At 47.3% G+C, this 21,852-nt stretch overlaps 1 protein-coding gene across 7 annotated transcripts; it reads right to left on the bottom strand.

Annotated features, from left to right (window-relative positions):
* Positions 1 to 112: 112 nt before the first annotated feature.
* Positions 113 to 21,644, bottom strand: MPPE1 (metallophosphoesterase 1). 7 transcript variants are annotated; one of them, XM_044921019.1, is made up of 9 exons: positions 21,525 to 21,644; positions 11,608 to 11,981; positions 8,483 to 8,591; positions 4,730 to 4,833; positions 3,494 to 3,568; positions 1,532 to 1,664; positions 1,334 to 1,399; positions 1,112 to 1,234; positions 113 to 328 (listed from the first exon to the last, which is right to left on the bottom strand). In XM_044921019.1, exons 2-9 carry the CDS (start codon positions 11,874 to 11,876, stop codon positions 179 to 181), a joined length of 1,029 nt encoding a protein of 342 aa, XP_044776954.1. In that variant the 5' UTR covers positions 11,877 to 11,981; positions 21,525 to 21,644; the 3' UTR covers positions 113 to 178. The 7 variants fall into 7 exon arrangements, with proteins under 7 accessions (XP_044776954.1, XP_044776955.1, XP_044776952.1 ...); XM_044921020.1 differs by having other exon boundaries at positions 1,556 to 1,664; XM_044921017.1 differs by having other exon boundaries at positions 1,112 to 1,399.
* Between the last annotated feature and the right edge of the window lie 208 nt (positions 21,645 to 21,852).

The raw sequence follows: 21,852 nt of genomic DNA, 5'->3' as shown, positions 1-21,852 counted from the left end.
ATGTGTCCCCAGAGAGGCGTGCAGACAGGGGTCAGTGGATCAAACCAAGTGCGCATGGGGGGCAGGGCAAGTCTGTATTTACAGGGTTTGTATGTTTTTACAGATTGCAGCAATTAAATAGTTGATTACTGTGTTGATTTCAATACTTCTATGAGAGCGTTCGGATGAAAATAAACGTTCATATTACCATGATGAAGCTGGGGTTGTTTCTGTTCCTCCAACTGAAAGACGGCACGCTGATCTCGGGGACTCCAGCGCCGTGGAGCACCTCGCACGCACTGTGCGTGTGGCCGCTCAGGATGAGGCGTGGTCGCAGCCACCAGAGCAGCTGCCACGCCCGGGGGGACAGCAACAGGCGGTCAGGGCCTGGACACAGCCCCCTCGGGGCCCAGTGCCAGGCCACCCACTTATCTCATGAAGCTAAATCTAAAATCCCTACTTGTTAGGGGGCTTTATTTTTTCCTTAAAATCCTTTGGTTGGTTTAGACCCGATCAAAAGTAAGCTCAGGCTTGTAGGGAGAATCTATCCTTCTCATCTCAGATTTTATATTTTTACAAATATTTCTATAAATTTATTTTATAAATATATTTATATTTTTATTGTATATCATACACTATACAAATGTGTTTATATAATATAAATACATTTATAAACACACATAAGTACATCTTAAGTCCCCCCAAATTAATTCTTCAGTTCCATTCACATTTTCAAATACATTTCAGTTGATGAAAAAAAACTCTGGATAAAGAATAGCTGAGGATATTATTAACTTGATATTAGGAAACATGGGGCGCCTGGGTGGCTCAGTCGTTAAGCGTCTGCCTTCGGCTCAGGTCATGATCCCAGGGTCCCGGGATCGAGCCCCACATGGTCGGGCTCCCCGCTCAGCGGGAAGCCTGCTTCTCCCTCTCCCACTCCCCCTGCTCATGTCCTGTCTCTTGCTTTCTCTCTCTCAAATAACTAAATAAATTCGTGAAGAAAAAAGGGGGGGGGCGGCAGGAGGAACAAAAGGATGACATGAAAATCTGCCACACCCCCGCCCTCGGCCCCCGGGCGGCCCCCCCGACCGTCTGTCTGTCGGTGGGCGGGCCCCCGCTCCCCGCAAACCTGCTGTGAGGCCTCCCGCGAGAGCACGTCGTATCTCTCCTTAAACGGGATGGCCCGCTCTTCCAGAGGCGCGGCGTCCTCCCCGGAACAATTCGCATCGCTCCTCCGGAAAAGCGGGAAATGCTGCCGGGATTTGGAGAGGGTCCCGTGTGACCAGCAGGCGCTGGCCGAGGGGCCGGAGCCCCGGAGCCCCGGAGCCGGGGCCGCGCGGTGCGCACTCACCTGCAGGAGCACCGGGGCCGACGCGGGCAGCAGCGGCGCCCCCCGGCAGCGGCCGGGGCCACGTTTCTGCGGTGAGAAATCAGTTAAGCCGCCAGAGCCGGCCCTCCCCGAGCGGTAGGAAAGGAAGGGGGCGCTGAGGGATGCACCAAACACAAAGTGCAGCGACCGCCCCCACAGAAGATGCCAGAACAGACGCACCTGTGCCTTCAGGTGCTCTCCTACCTCGCGGGAGCAATTCAGTTTGTGAGAAATTTCGATGAGTTCGGCTTCGGCTTCAGAGCAAATGTGGCAGCCATCCCCTTCCAGGGCGACGCTGTTGACCAGCACAAAACTGAGGCGGAGGGAGCAGGCGCAGAGTCAGCGCCCCTGGGCTTCCCGGGCCGGCCTCCGGCCACCCTGCTCCCGAGACCCTAAAGCTGAGCGCCCACGGCCTGAAGAACGCGCCCCAGCGCAGCCGTAGGCCTCAACCCGACCGCCGTGTTGTAGGCACGAGTTACTAAGAAAGCACGACAGCGCTATACTGGGAGTGCGGTCTAAGACACGGTCAAGTTTTAGCCTTGAATGGGCGAGAACTCCCAGATTACAGAGCTCTGAGATCGGAGCACCACTGCGCCCCCCATGTCACCCTGTGCCTCGCCTGTGAAGACGCGGACACAGCAGCACACCCGTGCCACGGACTGCTGAGGACCGAATGCAGTACTACAACCTGCCAGCCACGAGGAAGTCCTCAGGAACCGCGCAGCGCTGTGACCGTGACGTTCAGTGAACCGTGCGCAGCATTTGCGGACGTCTGTACACGCAGCAGACAAGGCTGGGGGGCCGGGGAGGGCTATGCTGGCCAGAGCTAACTGCTGCAGAGGATCCCAGACCAGGGTGCTGATAAAGTCAGTGATGGTTGCCCTCTACAAACCACTCTACCTTCATGAGACTTTTACAGACTCCCATTAAGTAACTCTTACTTCCTACACACTTACCAACTGGGCATGAAGAAGGTACCTGTCAGTAAACACTGCGGGAAATTTAAAGAATCTTAGCGATTAGGAGCTGACAAACCGAATGACCTGAAATATGATCAGTGTGTTTAAAGTTTCTTAAACTCTACGCTAAGGGAAAAAGAACTAAAACTATGTCAAGTCTTTATAGGACTCAGGAAAGGAAGCTTAGAGACTCGGTCCTAGGGGAGGGGAGGAGTGAGCATTGGTGGAGAACCCCTGAGCTGGTCTCTGGGAGTGTCACAGATCATCTCTTGTGATGGACCCAGTGAGCTGCCACGGCCAAAGCCACGAGCGCTGGACACCCATGGGGGCCACAATCTAAAGAGGAAGAGGCTTCCTCTCCCACCTTTTCTTTCTCTACTAGGTCTGCAGCCAGAACAACGTGTCCGGTCTTGTCCACTGCACTGCGAACACACACCCAGACCTGAGAGGGTCCGGAGACAGCACGAAAATGGCCACACAGAAGGGGAGCTGGTGCTCATGGTCAGACGAAAGGGTCGGGACGCTTTGGTCTACAAATCAAGGCTGAGGGGAGTGGGGGTGGTACACAGCCAAAGCACAGTAAACACACCTGCCCCCAAATCCTGGGTGAGCATACCCACAAGAGCATCCTTTATAAGGGGAAGGAAGTACATTTTGAACAAATAAAAATATGCTCCTTTACAGATTGGGCTGATGAATTTTCTACCACCCAGAGACATTGCAGGCAGGAAGAAAATGCCCTCAGTGGCTGGGCAAAGTCATACATCGGCCAGTCCACTTGCAGCTTGCTAAGGAACACCAGGCTGGTAACCCTGACAGTGACCATCAGGGAGGGATGAGGCCTGTGGTGCCTTCATCAGAAACTGTACAGGAGGTCACACGGAGCCTGGCTCCGACCCAGGACGACAGCTCCCTTAGAAAATGAAGTTCAGGGGCGCTTGGGTGGCTCAGTCGTTAAGTGTCTGCCTTCGGCTCAGGTCATGATCCCAGGGTCCTGGGATCGAGCCCCACATCGGGCTCCCTGCTCCGCGGGAAGCCTGCTACTCCCTCTCCCACTCCCCCTGCTTGTGTTCCCTCTCTCGCTGTGTCTCTCTCTGTCAAATAAATAAATAAAAAATCTTAAAAAAAAAAATGAAGTCCAAAGGACAGAGGGGCTTCATAAGAATTCACAAATAATACTCACTTCATTCCTTTCCAAGAAAACAGCCTTTCGGGGTTGAAAACTTTCTCAAATCGTTTTATTTTGTATGTGCTCATCCTATATTCAATTGTAAAAAGAGACATTTTTCAGAGCAAGCCATTTTAGGACCTCTTAAGAGTTAGCGGAAACACGGGAAATAACTCGGGATCTGAGCGCCGGGCTAGCTTTGGGAGGGGAGAGCCCCAGCTGCCCCGGGCTGCCAGGGGCAAATCTCAGCTCCACCACTGAGTGACTGCAAGGCCTGGGGCAAGTGACTTAGTCCCCAGAGCCGCAGTTTCCTTACAGCACAATGGGTAAAATACTAGGACCATCGGAAAGATGAAATGAGTTGATATATGGAAGTAAAGGGCTTAGCCCCGATGTTTATAGCAGCACCAGAGCCCAAGTAAGGAAAGAGCCCATCGACTGAGGAAGGGATAAAGAAGAGGCGGCGTATATACATGGAATACTACCCAGCCATCAAAAAAATATGAAATCTTGCCATCTGCAATGACGTGGATGGAGCTAGAGCGTATTAGGCTGAGCAAAATAAGTCGGCAGAGAAAGACAAATACCATATGATTTTACTCATATGTGGAATTTGGGAAACAAAACAAATGAACATGGGGGAAGGGGGAAAAGAGAGAGAGAAGCAAACCATAAGAGATTCTTAAATAGAGAACAAACTGAGGGTTGCTGGAGGGAGGTGGGTTGGAGATGGGCTAGATGGGGGATGGGCATTAAGGAGGGCACTTGTTATGATGAGCACTGGGTGCTGTATGTAAGTGATGAATCACTGAATTCTACTCCAGAAACTAATATTATACCATATGTTAACTAACTAGAATTTAAATAAAAATTTGGAGGAAAAAAATAATAAAGTGCTTAAAACAGGCTGACACATCATAAGCACTACGTAAATATTATTTACAGAAGTCTAAATGGTCTTGTTTTCTGAGTCCCAAAGAAAATAATTGGTCATTAATGTAAGTTTCAAGTTAGAATCACCCAAGGGCACGTACAAATCATTTATTTAACAGAGATTCGTAAAAGGTGTACAATGTGCCAAGACAAAAATCTTCCTTCACCGTTGTGGAGTTTATGCTCCAGGGCTTACATCTTTCAAGGACACCAAATGTCCCCCCCACAGCACAAACAAGGCTCTCACCTGAATGGTGGCAGGTTTAAAGTTACAGTTAACAAAGCTCTCAGGGTGCAATGCTTCACTGAACTACTTACTGATAGTGGAAGCCAATGTCATGGTTGCCAGCAACCACCTTCAGCTGCACGTGACGTGGGTGTCTGAATATTTTCTGAAATCGCTCCACATCATCTGCCCAGGCCTATGACAGAACGGGTCACTGCTGAGACCCAGAGAACCCTCTCTTCCCTGTGGCTAAAAAAAAAAAACCACACACTCCCTACTCTGATGATGAGAAATTAATTCCCCCATCCAAATCAGATTAATGTAGAACCTAGAATTTCTAATTCTATGTCATACTGCTTTTTCCAAGACTTAATATTTTAATTTATTTAATTTGATGTCAGCTTTTAAATGGTATTCCCCCATATTAAAACATTAGATGGCGGGTGCCTGGGTGGCTCAGTTGGTTAAGCAACTGCCTTCGGCTCAGGTCGTAATCCTGGAGTCCCGGGATCGAGTCCCGCATCGGGCTCCCTGCTTGGCAGGGAGTCTGCTTCTCCCTCTGACCCTCCTCCCTCTCATGCTCTCTGTCTCTCATTCTCTCTCTCTCTCTAATAAATAAATAAAATCTTTAAAAAAAAAAAAAACATTAGATGGCAATTATATACCCATTATCTTAAGATCCCCTAAAAAGATCCCCTGAAGCCCATGCATGGACCCCAGGTTGATAATCACTCCAGATATGGACACATTATAAGAACAGGCTCTTAGGAAATGTCAAGTAAATTCATGTGTCTCAACCAAGACAAGGATGAGCACATCCCTCATCTTAGCATTTCCCTGTGGCTACCACTGTGAGAATGAGAATGGATAGGATGTAGGGGAAAAAAAAGACAAAATCCAATCAAAATTTCAACATTATTCTATTTACTTTAACTATTAAAGCTTGAGAATTATGTTTGTATCATTCTGCTTCTTATTAAGCCTAAAAATATAAATTGGACAAACACAGGGAAGACAATACTTAGTTGGATAGTAATCAACTTTATCCTAAAAGTTTTAAGTAAGGCCCAATCTAGAGAAATATGCTAGAGAGAGAGTCCTTCAATATATTTACAAAGACTTCACTTTAACAAATAAAATTAGAAAAACAAAAAGGGGTGCCTGGGTGGCTCAGTCAGTTAAGCATCTGCCTTTGGGATCTCAGGGTCCTGGGATCGAGCCCCATGTCAGGCTCCCTGCTCAGTGGGGAATCTACTTCTTCTCCTTCTGCCCCTCCTTTCTCGCTTATGATTTTTCTCTCTCTCTCTCAAATAAATAAATAAAAGCTTTAAAAAAAAAAAAAAGAAAAACATAAAATGCTGCCCTTAATTTGCAAAAGCAACATATACATCCAACCTCATTTTATAACTAGTTGCTAGTTACATATAGTATTTCCATTATCTCATATTCAATTATGAGACCCTATAAACAGTGAGTTACTTTTTTTTTTAAGATTTTATTTATTTATTTGACAGAGAGAGAGCACAAGTAGGCAGGCAGAGGGAGAGGGAGAAGCAGGCTCCCCACTGAGCACAGAGCCCGATGCAGGGCTCAATCCAGGACCCCGGGATCCTGACCTGAGCTGACGGTAGACACTTAACTGAGCCACCCAGGCGCCCCAAACCGTGGATTTCTAACCAGATCTGGACCAAGACTTTCTTTGTAAAGCTTTTGGATTATCCTGGGAAATGCCAATGGCTTTTTAAAAAATATCCCACCCCAGTATAGCCACTCTGGAAAACAGTATGGAGGTTCAGTTAAAAATAGAGGTACCCGGGCGCCTGGGTGGCTCAGTTGGTTAAGCGACTGCCTTCGGCTCGGGTCATGATCCTGGAGTCCCGGGATCGAGTCCCGCATCGGGCTCCCTGCTCGGCAGGGAGCCTGCTTCTGCCTCTGACCCTCCCCCCTCTCATGTGCTCTCTCTCATTCTCTCTGTCTCAAATAAATAAATAAAAAACCTTTAAAAAAAAAAAATAGAGGTACCCCACGACCCAGCAATTGCACTACTAGGTATTTATCCAAAGGATACAAACATAATGATTCGAAGGGGCACATGTACCCCAATGTTTATAGCAGCAATGTCCACAACAGCCAAACTATGGAAAGAGCCCAGATGTCCAACAACAGGTGAATGGATAAAGATGTGGTTCATATATACATGTATGTACACACACACACACACACACACACACACACACACACAATGGAATACTACTTAGCCATCAAAAAGAATGAAATCTTGCCATTTGCAACAATGTGGATGAACTAGAGGGTATTATGCTAAGTGAAAAAGACAAATACCACATGATTTCACTCATATGTGGAATTTAAGAAATAAAACAGAGGATCATAATCGAAGGGAAGGAAAAATAAGATGAAAACAGAAGGAAACAAACCATAAGAAACTCTTAACTCTAGGAAACAAACTGAGGGTTGCTGGAGGGGAGGTGGGTGGGAGATGGGGTAATTGGATGATGGGCATTAAGGTGGGCACCTGATGTAACAAGCACTGGGTGTTATATACAACTGATGAATCACTGAACTCTACCTCTGAAACTAATAATACACTATGTTAATTAAATTGAATTTAAATAAAAAAATTTTTAAAAAATATCCCACCCCCCAAAATCCCTCCTAAAACCATTCATGACCAAACATTTTTAACTAAGCAGCAAAACAGTTTTTTTCTTTTTTCCATTAATTCCAGGAATATAGTAAGTAAAATATTTTGAGAGCTAAGGTGAAAACAGCCTTTCTCTTTGGTTATGGAAAGACTCAGGTCACCTGAACACCCAGATGGAGGCCCCTGAAGGCGCAGGAAGCTCACACCAGGCCCCCATGGCTCCTTCTGCTAAGAGGAGGGGTGCCCGGGTGGCATAGTTGTGGTTAAGCATCCAAATCTTGATTTCAGCTGAGGTCATGATCTCAGGGTTGTGAGATCAAGCCCCACGTTGGGCTCTGCTCTCAGCACAGAGTCTGCTTGAGTTTCTTTCTCCCTCTCCCTCTGCTCCTCCCCCAACTCACTCTCTCTCTGATAAATTTAAAAAATTTAAAAGGAGGGTAGCAAGTAACTTTTATAGCACAATTCTCATAATTTCATGGTTAAATAATCAAGTGTAAAGTCAAATTACATTTCAATATGTATTCCGTAATTCTGGTGACAAGTGAAATTGCATGCACCTTGCCTCTTTTTCCACTTCCCGAGAGGCTCACGGGAATGTGCATTCCAACAAAGTGAGCTCTGACTAATCTACCTATTTCCTATATAAACAAATACAGTGGAGAGTCGAACAACATGAGTTTGAACTGGGAGTGCGTCAGCTTATACGCGGACTTTTTTTATAAAGACAGTACAGTACCGTGAAGGTATTTTCTCTTCCTTATGATTTTCTTAGCAACACTTTCTTTTCTCTAGCTGACTTTATTCTAAGAATACAGAATAGAATACACGTAACACACGAACTATGTGTTAACTGACTGTGTTACCAGCAAGGTTTCCAGTCCACAGTGGGCAATTAGTAGTTAAGTTTTGGGAGAATCAGAAGTTATACACAGATTTTTGACTGCACAAGGTCAGCGTCCATACTCCAGCACTGCGCAAGGGTCAACTGTCTAAGATTAGCTTGCCTGACCCAAGACTGGCATGAGATACAGACCCTAATAAGGTTCAAGAGGGACTATACATGTTTAGTGTTGGTGCTAAGCAAAACTTCCAAGCCTCACAGATACTGCTTCATGGATTTTTCTGGGCTGCCTGTCCTGGACCCTCAAAGCAGGATTAGGGTGTCCGGACCACAGGGTCCTACCTGGGAGGAGCTCCACTTCCCTTCATCAAAGATGTCCCCTAGAATGAAGACGACTTCTGGCTGCAACAACCACAGAGCCGTCTGGAAGGCTCTCTCCATTTGCCACTCCCTTGAGGTCAACAGGAAAAAGCACAGCATCAGTCTCTTTTTTAAGTAGAGCCTAGATCTGTCTTATGGGCCATTTAAAAAGTGAACCGAATAGTCACATTGTCCTTCCACGGCCCCACCCCTGCATTCCCATCCAGGCCTGCAAGGTCAGAGTCCATATCTGATTAAATGTGGGGAACAAAGAGGCTGAGGGAGAGTCGGGCTGCCCCGCCCACACATCTTAAAGGCTGACTTCCCCTATGTGGCACCCACAGATCAGACCCCACACTGCGCCCCAGAAGCCATCCCTCAGTCACGACAAGCCCCAAAGGTCAGGGAGAGCTCAACGCAGCTTCCAAAGATGCCCTGTGTAGACTGATTTTGCACCACACCAAAATGATAGCATCTGCCTTAAATTTCACTTCTCCCTGAAGGACCTCAACTTCCTGCCTGCCTTCAGAATTGGGGGAAGATAATGGGAGAATCAGACTAGCCAATATCAAAACTGTAAATCCTGTAGATTTCAGACATCCAAGGACTCATCTGTAGGTAAGACAAGTGAATGAAAAGAGCCTGAGGGGCGCTTGGGGGACTCGTCGGTTAAGCGTCTGCCTTCGGCTCAGGTCATGATCCCGGGGTCCTGGGATCAAATCCCGTATCAGGCTCCCTGCTCAGCAGGGAGTCTCCTTGTCCCTCCGCCCCACCTACCCCCAGCTCGTGCTCACTCTCACTCACTCTCTCTCTCAAATAAGTAAATAATCTTTAAAAAAAAGAATCCCGCCTGGGATCCAGACCTGACAGGCAACGACTTAACACCCCAGCTCCACCCATAAGCCCTTGTCCCGCCTTGAGAACGTCACCTACTCTCTCTGATTCCTATTCTTCGTTGGTAAATGGGAATAATAAAACCTACTCTCACAGGGCAGTTATGGGATTAAATGAGATAGCATTTGTCATGGGCCCAGCACTGACACAGAGTAGGCGTCCAAATGTCAGTGCTTTCTCGAACCACCCTCCCCTCTCCCTGGCCAACTCTGACCTGTGTCATTTTCCTAAGGATCCCAATTCTTCCCTCCTTTTTAAGGCAACCTCCTTAAGCAAAACTTCCAAGCCTCACAGAGTTTCTCCCCTACCAAAGGGGACTGTGACATCCCAGGGCACAGAAATAGGGAAAGATAATTTGAGGTCAGCGAGGACCCTGATCCAGGCCCCATATAAACTGCTGCATGGTGCACACCTCCACTCAAGATACCTCCCAAAATCCAGTTCTGTTTTTCTCGATTGAATGTTACTCACCCTGGAGAAGAAAGCATCTAGAAACTGCAGCAGTAAGAGGGCAGGGAAGAAGGCTCAACTGGTAAGGCCCAAATGAAGTCAAAGGAGGTCTCACCCAGGCCCTTCTCTACCTCATGCCTCCTTTGGTTTAAAACTCGAGTACAGAAGGACGGCAGCCCCTCCATCCTTCCTTCTTTTGTCTTGCCTTCTTCCCTCACCCCTGGGGACATTACACCTCTCGCCCTCCCACTCAACATTAGGTTCACCCATATCCAGAGTCCTCCAGAGATATTCCTGCTCACAAGGATAAAGACCTGTTTGGGGAGGCACAAATGCAGTCATGAGGAAAAGGGGTCAGGGTTGGGGAGTCACCAGGGGCAAGAAGAGAACTCTGCTGCCCTGGTGGCTGAAAGCCCACCAGTCACCTTCTGGTGGGCGTAATTCACGACAGCCAAAAGGTGGACGTATCCATCAACAAATGGACGGAGAAACAAAACATGGTCTAAATATACACTGCAATAGCACCCCGCCTTAAAAAGGGAGGAAATTCAGGCTCCCTGCTCAGCAGGGAGTCTGCTTCTCCCTCTGACCCTGCCCCTCTCATGCTCTCTCTCTCTCTATCTCATTCTCTCTCAAATAAATAAAATTTTAAAAAAAAAAAAAAGGGGGGAGGAAATTCTGACACATGCCCCAACACGGACGGACCTGGAGGACATTCTGCTCAGTGAAATAAGCCAGACACAAAAGGACAAATACTGTACGACTCCACTTATATGGGGAACCTAGAGGAGTCAAATCCAGAGAGCCAGAAAGTAGCATGGTGGGGGCAGGGGCTGGGAGAAGGGGGAATGGGGAGTCGGTATTTAATGAGGACCAAGTTTCAGTTTGGGAAGAAGAAAACATTCTAGAGATGGCTGGCGGTGACTGCTGCACCACCATGTGAATGTACTTGATGCCACTGAAATACACACTTAAAACTGTTTACAATGGTAACTTTTATGTTACGTGTACTTTACCACAATTAAATTTTTTAAAAAGCCTTTTTTTTAAAAAAAAAGATTTTATTTATTTATTTGTCAGAGAGCGAGAACGCAAGGAGGGGGAGCAGCAGGAAGAGGGAGAAGCAGGCTCCCCACCAAGCAGGGAGCCCAATGCGGAGCTCGAACCCAGGACCCCGGGATCATGACCTGAGCCAAAGGCAGACGCTTAACCAACTGAGCCACCCAGGTGCCCCTAAAAAGCCTTCTGATGGGAAAGCAGGTGGACTCTGCTGGGCCGGTCTAAGTTGGAGAGACAGGACCTGATCCTCTCCCCAGGGTGACAGCCACACATCTGCTCTGCTCTGGCTGCCCAGAGCAGGCAGACACCAAGTGGGCTCAAGATGACACACCAGCAACTGCCAGGGGGGACCACCAAGCCAGGCCGACCACACCCATGTGCCAGACCTTGCCGTGGGCATTTTCCTCACACGGCCTGTGAAGTCTCTGGTATTAACCAGTTACAAACAAGGAGGCAGAGTCAGGCTTGGAGGGACCCTAGGAAATGGTCCAAAGTCACAAGACTCAAACCCAGACCTGCCTCCCAAATCCTGGGTCCTTATAAATAACAGATGCTCTGCAAACAGTATGTTCAAGGAAAAGTCAAATGCCCCATATGTCTCTCTTTGAGAGGAAAATAACTAATGACTACCCTGACCTATAGGGAGAGGGATTCACCCTTTTTGCCTGTAGAATTTCAGAAAGATTCCTGATTGTAGCTCCTACCTTCGTAATTTGTCTAGCCAATGGCCTCGCACTTCCCCAAGCAAGTGGGTATCAGCCAAAAACATGGCTTTCAGAGTCTTTTGTCCACTGTCGTGGGCTGGAGTTTTCACCTCAGGCCAATCACACCGAAAGATCACTAAGTAATAGATTAAAAATTCACAAAACAGAAGCACGGCAAAGACAACAGCTGTGAGTTTCAACAGCAAGGAACTCCTTCTCTTTAGCAGACAAAAATGCTGTCTTCCAAACCCCAGCCGAATCAGAGCCATGTCTCCTGCCCAGGAGTCACCAGCATCCAGGAGTGAAATCCATCAAGAATTCACCATGAGAGAACTGTGGAATCCTGGTAAGGTGTCCAGCACTTAGCCATGTACCTACAGGGGGAAGAGAAAGGATCAGATTACGTTTCTTAATAATGCCATAAACACTCCTTCTATTAAGAACTAATGAGTTACAGGGGCGCCTGGGTGGCTCAGTCGTTAAGCGTCTGCCTTCGGTTCAGGTCATGATCCCAGGGTCCTGGAATCGAGCCCCACATCGGGCTCCCTGCTCCGCAGGAAGCCTGCTTCTCCCTCTCCCGCTCCCCCTGCTTGTGTTCCCTCTCTCGCTGTGTCTCTCTCTGTCAAATAAATAAATAAAAATCTTAAAACAAAATACTTAAAAAAAAAAAAAAAGTGACATGCAGGGCGCCTGGGTGGCTCAGTCAGTAAAGCGTCTACCTTCGGCTCAGATCATGATTCCAGGATCCCAGGATCAAGCCCCTCAGCGGGGAGTCTGCTTCTCCCTCTCTTTCTGCCCCTCCCCCCCAGCTTGTGTGCACTCTCTCTCTCTCTCAAAATAAATAAATAAAATCTTAAAAAAAAAAAAAAGAAATGACATGCTACTGAAGTTCCTCACCTTAGGCTCCTGACCAGGATCTTAAAGGGCAGTGACCTGATAGCTGCAGAGAACTGGAAAGGGAGAAGCTCCGGAAGTCTCTCGGGGGAGGCTTAGAGGGCCACTGACCACAGATCCTCACTGAGCCAATAAATATAGAAAATCCCTTCCTGGGGGGGATGCTTTTCTAAGATGAATCCAGGAAACCTCATATGGCTGATAGGCAAGGGGTCAAGAACACTCTCTCTCCTGGAGGGTCTAAAATAATCTCTGCAAAATTCAGTTTCCAGAACTGTCTAGAGATGCACATAAGAGAATTGTAGGGCTGGCCCCAGGAGGCCTGAGTCCCTGTAAGAGTCCCTAGCTTACAGCACAGTGGCGTTCTACATAACAACCAACCATTAAGCTACAGAAAATTTTTTAAATCTTACCTAAAGAAAAATAAATGGGGGCAAACACATATTTTGAGCCATTATCAAAAGTTTAAAACAGAACCTCAGAATTGAAAGTGATAAATGATGGATGCCCTTCCTGCTCCTCCAAATGGAGCACTGACAACATCTGTGGCTTTTCAGAAAAGAAGAAATGACAGGATCGGAGGGGCAGGAATGGCTCTGGGCCCAAATGTTCACCCTTCCTCTGCCTGCTCTCGAATGGCATTATTTACAGTAAATCCTTGATTGAAGAGGGAACAGGACAGGAATCCCAGATTGTAAATGTGTCCTTTCAGACAAGGAGGTCAAAGGCAGGGGTGCACGTAATCAGGGATCAAACGCTCGTCCTGCAATTCTACTCCGAACACCCATCTATCTTTATCAAGAGGTCCGACCACCGGTGACCACGTGCCACACCCTGTCCTCTCCTCAGAACCTCCTCGCCACCTCGGTTTCTCAAAGGATGAACCACGCGTGCCACGTCTCTAGAATCACCGGATGCTTTATCTTCCAACCGGGGACATCTTTGAGAGGGAAAAGTGGCATTAAGGATAATAAAGACGGGACATTGGTGTAAGCCAGGACAGTCCCAGGCCCCTCAGGGAGCGCGGTCCCCCTGTGCATGATTCCACCCGGTGAGGCCAGCGCTTCATCTGATGCCCAGGAGGACAGAGTAACGCGTCTCTTGCTGTCATCCACCTCTCAGCAATCGAACTCCAGAATGAGGTACAAATGCCCCTAGTAACCATTCACCAGGGAGACGAAGAACATGGATCCTCTATTTGGGTGATGCTCGTAAAAGAGAGAAAGAGAGAGCCTCAAAGGAATCATGAATGTATTTCTCAATACCATCTCATTTCCTTTGGTTTGATTCAATCAAATATATCAGAAGAAACCATTTGGTGTTACTATCTCACTTTCTTTCAAAAGGCCCAAGAGTCTTCCGAAATCCTAACCACGGCAGCTGAAACTTCCCAAAAGCCTTCATGTTTCCTCAGACTTGCCGGGAGGAGGGAGCCCGGCCTCCTGGGGCCAGCCCTACAATTCTCCTAACAAGCAGACTTTTGCTCTTTAGAGGCTCCAGGTTTTCCCGGAGCTGAAAACCAGAATGACGACTTCGTAATTGCTCCTCTACACCCACTTCCTTTCATCTAAGAAGCTGGTTTCGGGAGTTGTAACTAAGGTCCGGAACACGACCAGGGGACAGGAGCGGCCTGGAGCAAGGCAGGCCCAGGCTGCCGTCCAAGTGTAGCACACAGCGGGGGTCAGAGGCTGCAGCCCCTCAGCTTCTCTGGAGCCACGGAAGCAGGACAGGACACACAGAGACAAGCCAGGGGAGCTCTCCCCGACCGACCCAGCTCCCGTGTACCTTTGATCCTGCTGACGCCCGGCCGGCCTCTGGCCCCAGGCTGACAGCTCAGATAAGGAGGGCCACGGGGCAAACAAAAGGTTGGGGGAGTCCCTGCCCTTCCCACAAGCATCTGTGTTCTTTTTTCCGTAAAGACATAAAAAATATCCTACAAAGAGGCCTTCAGCCAGAGGACTTAGAATAAAGGAAGGGAAGGAAGAAGGGAGGTGGGAGGAAGGAGGGAGGGGAGGGGGAGGGGAAGAGGGGAGGAAGGAAGAGGGCAGGGCGGGGAAGGATGGAGGGAGGGAGGAACGGATGAAGGACAGGGAAAGAGGGAGAGCAAGCTAGCTGGTACTGTTACATATTTTCTTGTGAAAACCCTAACACCATGTGACTCAGCTCTGTGGTATAAGAAACAGAACTCCTCATGGGGTGAAAACCATTGTTTGACAACTTCTGACACCAAATCCTTAAACAAAATTCCTTTTGCTCAAATCTTGGAAATCTACTTTGCTTTCTCTATCCAAACTCATTGTACTACTCTGCAAATTAGTACTCCCCGATGTTGTCTTCAAGGCGATAGCCAAAACACACACACCCACAACCCCCTTTTCCCTCCTGAAATGAAGCCAGAGTAACTTTTAGGGCCCATGGCCCATGGGGGTGGGGCAGGGGGCCCACCGTCCCCCCAGAAATGCCACAGCAAGGCCAGCGCCAGGCATACATGAGTAATGAGCTCCTCCCTTATGGCTGCTTCCAGATGCCCATGAAGTGCCCTTCTCCTTGTGCTCAAGCCAACCTCAGGGACAGCACGGCGTCCTCATTTATGGCCGCAGCTGACCTGTGAAAAGAACACGCTGACCACGAGGAATAGGGAGCAACGGACATTTCCAGCACAGGGGCAGACCCGGCACAACGGAGCGTACCTTTCTCGGGAGGAAAGAGGAAAACCTCAGAGCTCTACGGGGAACCTTCCACTCTTTCCTCTTCCAGTATCTCATCCTAGGTTATGAATACCAACTGGCAGAAAACAGCTACGCTGAACTGGAAAAAGCCCAACATACAGCTCTGCTATGTGACTCTGGGCAAGCCACTTACCCTTTCTGAGCCTCACAATGGGGGTCACAGTGCTGCCACCACTGATGTCATGGAATTGACAGAAATGATGTTCACAAATGTGCGTTTTTTAAACAGTGAAACCTTCCGTGAGGCAGGTACTTCAGGATTAGATTAGAGAGCAAGCCTTCCACTCTGGTGAATTCAGAAGCAATGGAACTCAAGTGAAATAGCCTTAATCAGAGTAAGGAGAATGAAGCCCAGCAACTGCAGAGAATCTAGAAGCTATGGCCGTCGTTCTCCACTCATGTACCAAGTTGGACTTTCTAACACTTGACATCCAAAGTCCCTAGACCCTTTCCTCACTAAATGTAAACCTGAACTTGTATCTCAACCATAATGAGTAGGTCAGTGACTTAAAATCCCCACAGCCGCGCAGCCCGAATAACCAAATGCTGCTCTGTCTTCCACGTCTCGGCTGTTACAGGCTAATGAAGAGAAACTGTGTTCTTTCCAAGATAAAATGAAAGGGGGGCCTGCTCCCTCATCAGAGCACTGTGGAGTGCTCTACCCAGGCCCAAATGCGGCCAACTCTTCCTGCCTCCTCCATAAATACAGGGGGGGAAAATGTGATTATTCATCTTATATCGCTAGATGTACAACTAGGCCATGACTGCTTTCAATAAAGAGACTATTCTCTCTGTGTGTTGCCTTCTTGTGGTTAAGTGATGAAGAACTCTGTCCATGTTAGACACTTCTCTTTGCATTAGCAGACTTGGGTTCAAAAAGCAAAATTACTAAAATGTGATTTTTTTTAAAAAGGTTTTATTCATTTATTTGACAGAGAGAGAGAGAGAGAACAAGTAGGCAGAGAGGCAGGCAGAGGGAGAGGGAGAAGCAGGCTCCCCGCTGAGCAGGGAGCCCGATGCGGGGCTCGATCCCAGGACCCCGGGATCATGACCTGAGCCAAAGGCAGCGGCTTAACCGACTGAGCCACCCAGGCGCTCCTAAAATGTGATTGTTTTCAACTCACCCCCACCCTCCAAAGTGAATCTGTCAATTTTATTAAGCTCATCAAATGATATCCCAGCAGGAAAACTACACAGGCCTCCCAACACTGTTCAGTCTGGTTAGGATCAAAAGGCAGACACACAACGCCTCTCAGGACCCTTCCTGACTCGTCTATAAGAGAGCAAGGTTTGATATTAAAGGTCCCAGGAGGCCCTGGTGAGAACTCAAGTGCAGAATCTGTGCGATTTTGATTTCTACCCCCTACACACACCTTATTCCTGACATCACACATGATGACATCAGTCACATTTACCACCCCGTAATTTTTCCAAAAGCTAAAAGAAACCCATCCCTGGTTTATGAAATCGGTTCGGTGGTTGGTGACCAGAGTTTTAAAAAACAAGATAGAATAAAACAGAATCGAAAACATTAGCCTGTAGTGTACGTAGTAAAGCTAAGGCATCATAAAGTTGATTTCACAAAACTCTTGTCTCTACTTTTCTGTACATGGATCTGTGTGTCCTGGTCATGATATAAAATGTATTTCTTACTTCACTAGTCTGTAAGCTCCCTAAGTCAGGGACCTTGCCTTGCCCATCCTCACATCCCGCCTCTGCCAGTGCCCAGGATGGTGCCTGCAAACAGTAAGTGCTCAATAACATCTGTGGAGTAAATGGCCTACATTTAACCTTATTGTCCCAAACATTTCAGAATTACAAACATATATTATCACTCCTTTGGTCTTTAAATGCGTCACAGTCTCTAGCCATAGAAACAGGAGGAACAGATTCAAGAAGATGTCCTATTCCCCTTGGTCAGAGGGACAGGCAGGAATTTAAAGACGGGCAAACAGGTGCACAGAACACATTTTCTCACAGCCCCTGTGTGGAACTCTTACAAAGGAAAACCTTGCATGGCCCTCTGATGACAGGGAAGTAATGACAATCTTCCCCGAGCCCTTTTGGAGAAAACAGCTTTCTTTCTAAAAGGGAAGTACATGAAAATGCCTGGTAGCGCCTGGGTTCTCTCCTAAACCCCGGGGCTGGCATGAGCCGGGCAGCTGGGGAAGTCTATATCCCAGTTGTGTTCTTTCCTAGTATAAGAGCTCAGGCAAGTCACTCAGAGAAACAGAAAAGGGGGAGGGGGAGAGACAAGATGGTTATTTTAAAAAACAAAAAATAAAATAGCAAGCATTGACGAGGATGAGGATAAATTGTAACGCTTGTGTACGGTTACTAGGAATATAAAATGGTGCAGTGCCTGCAAAAAGTGGTGTGGTGGTTCCTCAAAAAATTAAAAATAGAACTACTATATGATCCACCAATTTCAATTCTAGGTATATACTCAAAAGAACTGAAAGCAGGTGGGACGCCTGGGTGGCTCAGTCGGTTAAGCGTCTGCCTTCAGCTCAGGTCATGATCCAGGGTCCTGGAATCGAGTCCTACGTCGGGCTCCTTGCTCAGCGGGAAGCCTACTTCTCCCTCTCCCTCTGCCTCTGCCTGCCGCTCCCCCTGCTTGTGATCTCTCTCTCTCTCTGACAAATAAATAAAATCTTTAAAAGAATAAAAAAAATTTTTTTTAAAGAACTAAAAACAGGGACTCAGATATGTGTACACCCATGTTCACAGCAGCATTATTCACAAGAGTCAAAAGATGGGATCGACCCCAATGTCTGTGGATAGATGAATAGATAAGCAAAATATGCTATATGTATATCTAAATATAATGGAATATTACTCAGCCCTTAAAAAGGAAAGAAATTCTGACATAGGCTACAACATGGATAAATCTTTTTTTTTTTTAAGATTTTATTTATTTATTTGAGAGAGAGAGAGATCATGAGCAGGGGGAGCAGCAAGCAGAGGGAGAAGTAGACTCCCTGCTGAGCAAGGAGCCCGATGCAGGACTGGATCCTGGGACATGAGCTGAAGGCTGATGCTTAACTGACTGAGCCACCAAGGCACCCCAAACACAGGCATTTCTGAAGTCCACCTCAAATTTGCTGAATCAGAACCTTCAATATTTGGGCCCAGGAATCAGCACTCATAAAATGCCCACCAGCAACATGGATAAATCTTGATGACATTATATACTAAGGTAAATGAGCCAGTCACAAAAAGACAAAGACTCTATGAGTCCATTTATATGAGGTCCCTAAAGTAGTCAAATTCATAAAGACAGAAAGTAGATGGCAAGGTGGTTGCCAGGGGCTGGGAAAAGGGAAAATGGCGAGATGTTGTTTCATGGGTATAGTTCCAATTTTGCCAGATGGAAAAGCACTAAAGATTGCTTGGACCACGATGTGAATACACTTAATCGGACTGAGCTATACACCTGCTTGGTATTCTACCCAAATGAGTTTAAAACTTATGTCCACACAAAAACCTGACATAAACATAGCCGCTTTCTTCATAATCGCCAAAACCTGGAAGCAACCAAGATGTCCTTCAATAGGTGAATGGATAAATAAACCATGGTACATGCGGACAATGGAACATTATTCAGTGCTAAAAAGAAAGGAGCTATCAAGCCCTGAAAAGACATGAGGAACTTTAATTGGGTATCATTAAGTGAAAGAAGCCAATCTGAAAAGGCTACATACTGTAGGATTCCTTCTATATGACATTCTGGAAAAGACAAAACTATGGATACAGTAAAAGATCAGTGGTTGGAGGTGGGTAAGGGGGAGGAAGAGACAGATGAACAGGTAGAGCACAGGAAATATTTAGGGCAGTGAAAATACTCTGTATGATACTATAATGGTGGATATATGTCATTCATTGTTAAAACCCATAAAATATACACCACCAAGAGCCGACCTAATGTAAACTATGGCCTCTGGGTGATTCTGATGTGTTAGTGTAGGTTCATCAATTGTAACCAATGTGTGACTCTGGTGCAGGATGCTGATAATGGGGGACAGCGTGCTATGTGGGGGCAGAGATCATATGGAAACGCTCTACTTTCTGCTCCGTTTTGCTGTGAACCTAAAACTGCTCTAGAAAACAGTCCATTAATAATTAGCAAGATGGTAAATTTTTTGTATATTTTACCACAATTAAATATTTTTTAATTTAATCATATCCTGATACATGATACAGCATAGATGAACCTTGAGGACATTATGCTAAGTGAAATAAGTCAGACACAGAAAAACAAAGTACTGTATGATTCTACTTATATGGGGGACCTATAGTAGTCAAATTCATAGAGACAGAAAGTAAAATGGTGGTTGCCAGGGCCAGGGTTGGGGGGATGGGCAGTCATTACGTAATGGATATGGAGTTTCAACTGGGGAAAAAGAAAAAGTTCTGTAAATGGATAGTGGTGACAGTTGAAGAATAATGTGAATGTACTTAATGTCACTGAACTATAAGCTTAAAATGGTTAAAATGTTGGGTACCTGGGTGGCTCAGTCGTTAAACGTCTGCCTTCAGCTCAGGTCATGATCCCAGGGTCCTGGGATCGAGTCCCACATCGGGCTCCCTGCTCGGCAGAAAGCCTGCTTCTCCCTCTCCCACTCCCCCTTGCTTGTGTTCCTGCTCTTGCTATCTCTCTCTCTGTCAAATAAATAAATAAAATCTTTAAAAAAAAAAATGGTTAAAATGTTAAATTTTATATTATGCAGGTTTTGCCACAATTTTCTAAAAAAAGGAAGAGGCACACGAACACACACACAGGACCCTACAAGCTAACGATGTCCTATAGCAAGGGCTTCCTTTTGGATGTAAATATACTACCTTTATAGGGGCGCCTGGGTGGCTCGGTCGTTAAGCATCTGCCTTCGGCTCAGGTCATGATCCCAGGATCCTGGGATCGAGCCCCGCATCGGGCTCCCTGCTCGGCAGGAAGCCTGCTTCTCCCTCTCCCACTCCCCCTGCTTGTGTTCCCTCTCTCGCTGTCCCTCTCTGTCAAATAAATAAAATCTTTAAAAAATAAAAAAATTTAAAAATATATACTACCTTTATATGTAAAAAGAAGTCTTGGGAGCCTGGGTTTAGGGAATATCACTGAGTCACCTTCTCACCTTTTAAACAATACAACTGGTAGATGAGACTGGTGAGATGAGATGAAGAAGCTCTAAGTTGGCTTGTGTTCCCCCAAATCAGAGCGCAAAATAAAGCAAATATGTGTGTGTTGTTGCTGAAGAATCTTTCCTTTGGTTAACCACTTTTTAAAGTGGATAATGCATCAGTCCCAGAGGGTACAGCAGGTGCTGCCCTGCAGCACACAGAGAAGGAACCCGATCAGTGTTTAAAGTAAACAAACACACAAACAAAAAACCAGCTAAAGAAAAATGACTGACATGTCATTGCTCACGAATAGCTCTGGTAAATTACAGCACAAAATATTAACATACAATATACGCATGCCACACTGCTCTGTATTGCCCAACACATAAAAATAGCAGCTGCAATCCATAACTGCGAACAAAACACTTCATCCATTGCCTGAGTTTTAACTTCAAAGCCATCATTAAATATCTAAATTCCCTCCACCCAAAAACAGCACTAAAAAATGTGTAATATGCACTGATCCGTAGTTTTTTCTCTTACTTGTCCATTACCTTAAATATATTACCAGTGTCATCAATGGCTATTCGAATGTTAAATGTTCCACCTTAAATAAGACGGATTTTTTTTTTTGTCAATTTACATCAGCAAACTAGAAAGTGAGAGGCGCCTACGATTTGATACCTGGGCCTTAAGTAATCGTGATTCTCCAGCAAGTAAATGACTAATTCCCAGAACACCGTTTTTTCAGCTAACTCTCAATCCTAAAAAGGCAAGGAGGTTCCAGTCTGCAGTAACAAGAAATAGCAATTAACCTAGAAGCCTAAATATTATAGCATGGTCATAAGGAAACATGGAGAATCCTGCTGGCGGCGGGCGGCCAAGCACCCAGCGAGGCAGATCGCAAAGCAAAGCCTCCCGGGCGAGCCGGGCCCCCATCACTTCACCTGTCCTCCGGCCCGCCGAGCATCCCTGCAACTTCCTGTTTCCGCGCACGTGGCCCAGCGGGTCCCCGTCACCCCTGGCACCGCGCGCCGCCGACCTCGGGCGGGCGGGAAACACTGAGTCGCCGCGAAGAGACACGCCCCCGGCCCCGGCCCCGCCCCCGCCCCCGCCCGGGCCCCTCAGTGGGCTCCACGGGCCGCCCCAAACGGTGGGTGCAAAGAAGCAAAACCCTACACTTGGCCGCATCTTCCTCAACGACTCGGCCCTTCGTGCCATCCTTAATGTCTTCTAGACTTTATTCTCCGTTCGGGTGCTTAGTGCCGCGGCTCCCTGGAACCCCCAGAGCAACGTCCGAGAAGGCGAGGGGCGCGCTGCAGCCGCGAAGCCGTTGGCGCCCGGAGCGGCGGCCAGGGGAGGAGGGGCGCGCGGGCCGGTGCGGATCGGGGCGGCCCCGCGGCGGCCCCGGAGTCCCGCTCGTGGTCAGGGCGGCCCGGAGCTCGCTTCCCGTCTGCACGGCCGCGGCTCGAAGCGGGCTCCGCGGGCCCTCGGTGCGCCTAGGCTC

The sequence above is a fragment of the Neomonachus schauinslandi genome, chromosome 14, assembly GCF_002201575.2.
Source record: "Neomonachus schauinslandi chromosome 14, ASM220157v2, whole genome shotgun sequence".
Taxonomy (NCBI): Eukaryota; Metazoa; Chordata; class Mammalia; order Carnivora; family Phocidae; genus Neomonachus; species Neomonachus schauinslandi.
Note: the sequence above shows the minus strand (reverse complement) of the source record. Positions and strands in the feature narration are given on the sequence as shown.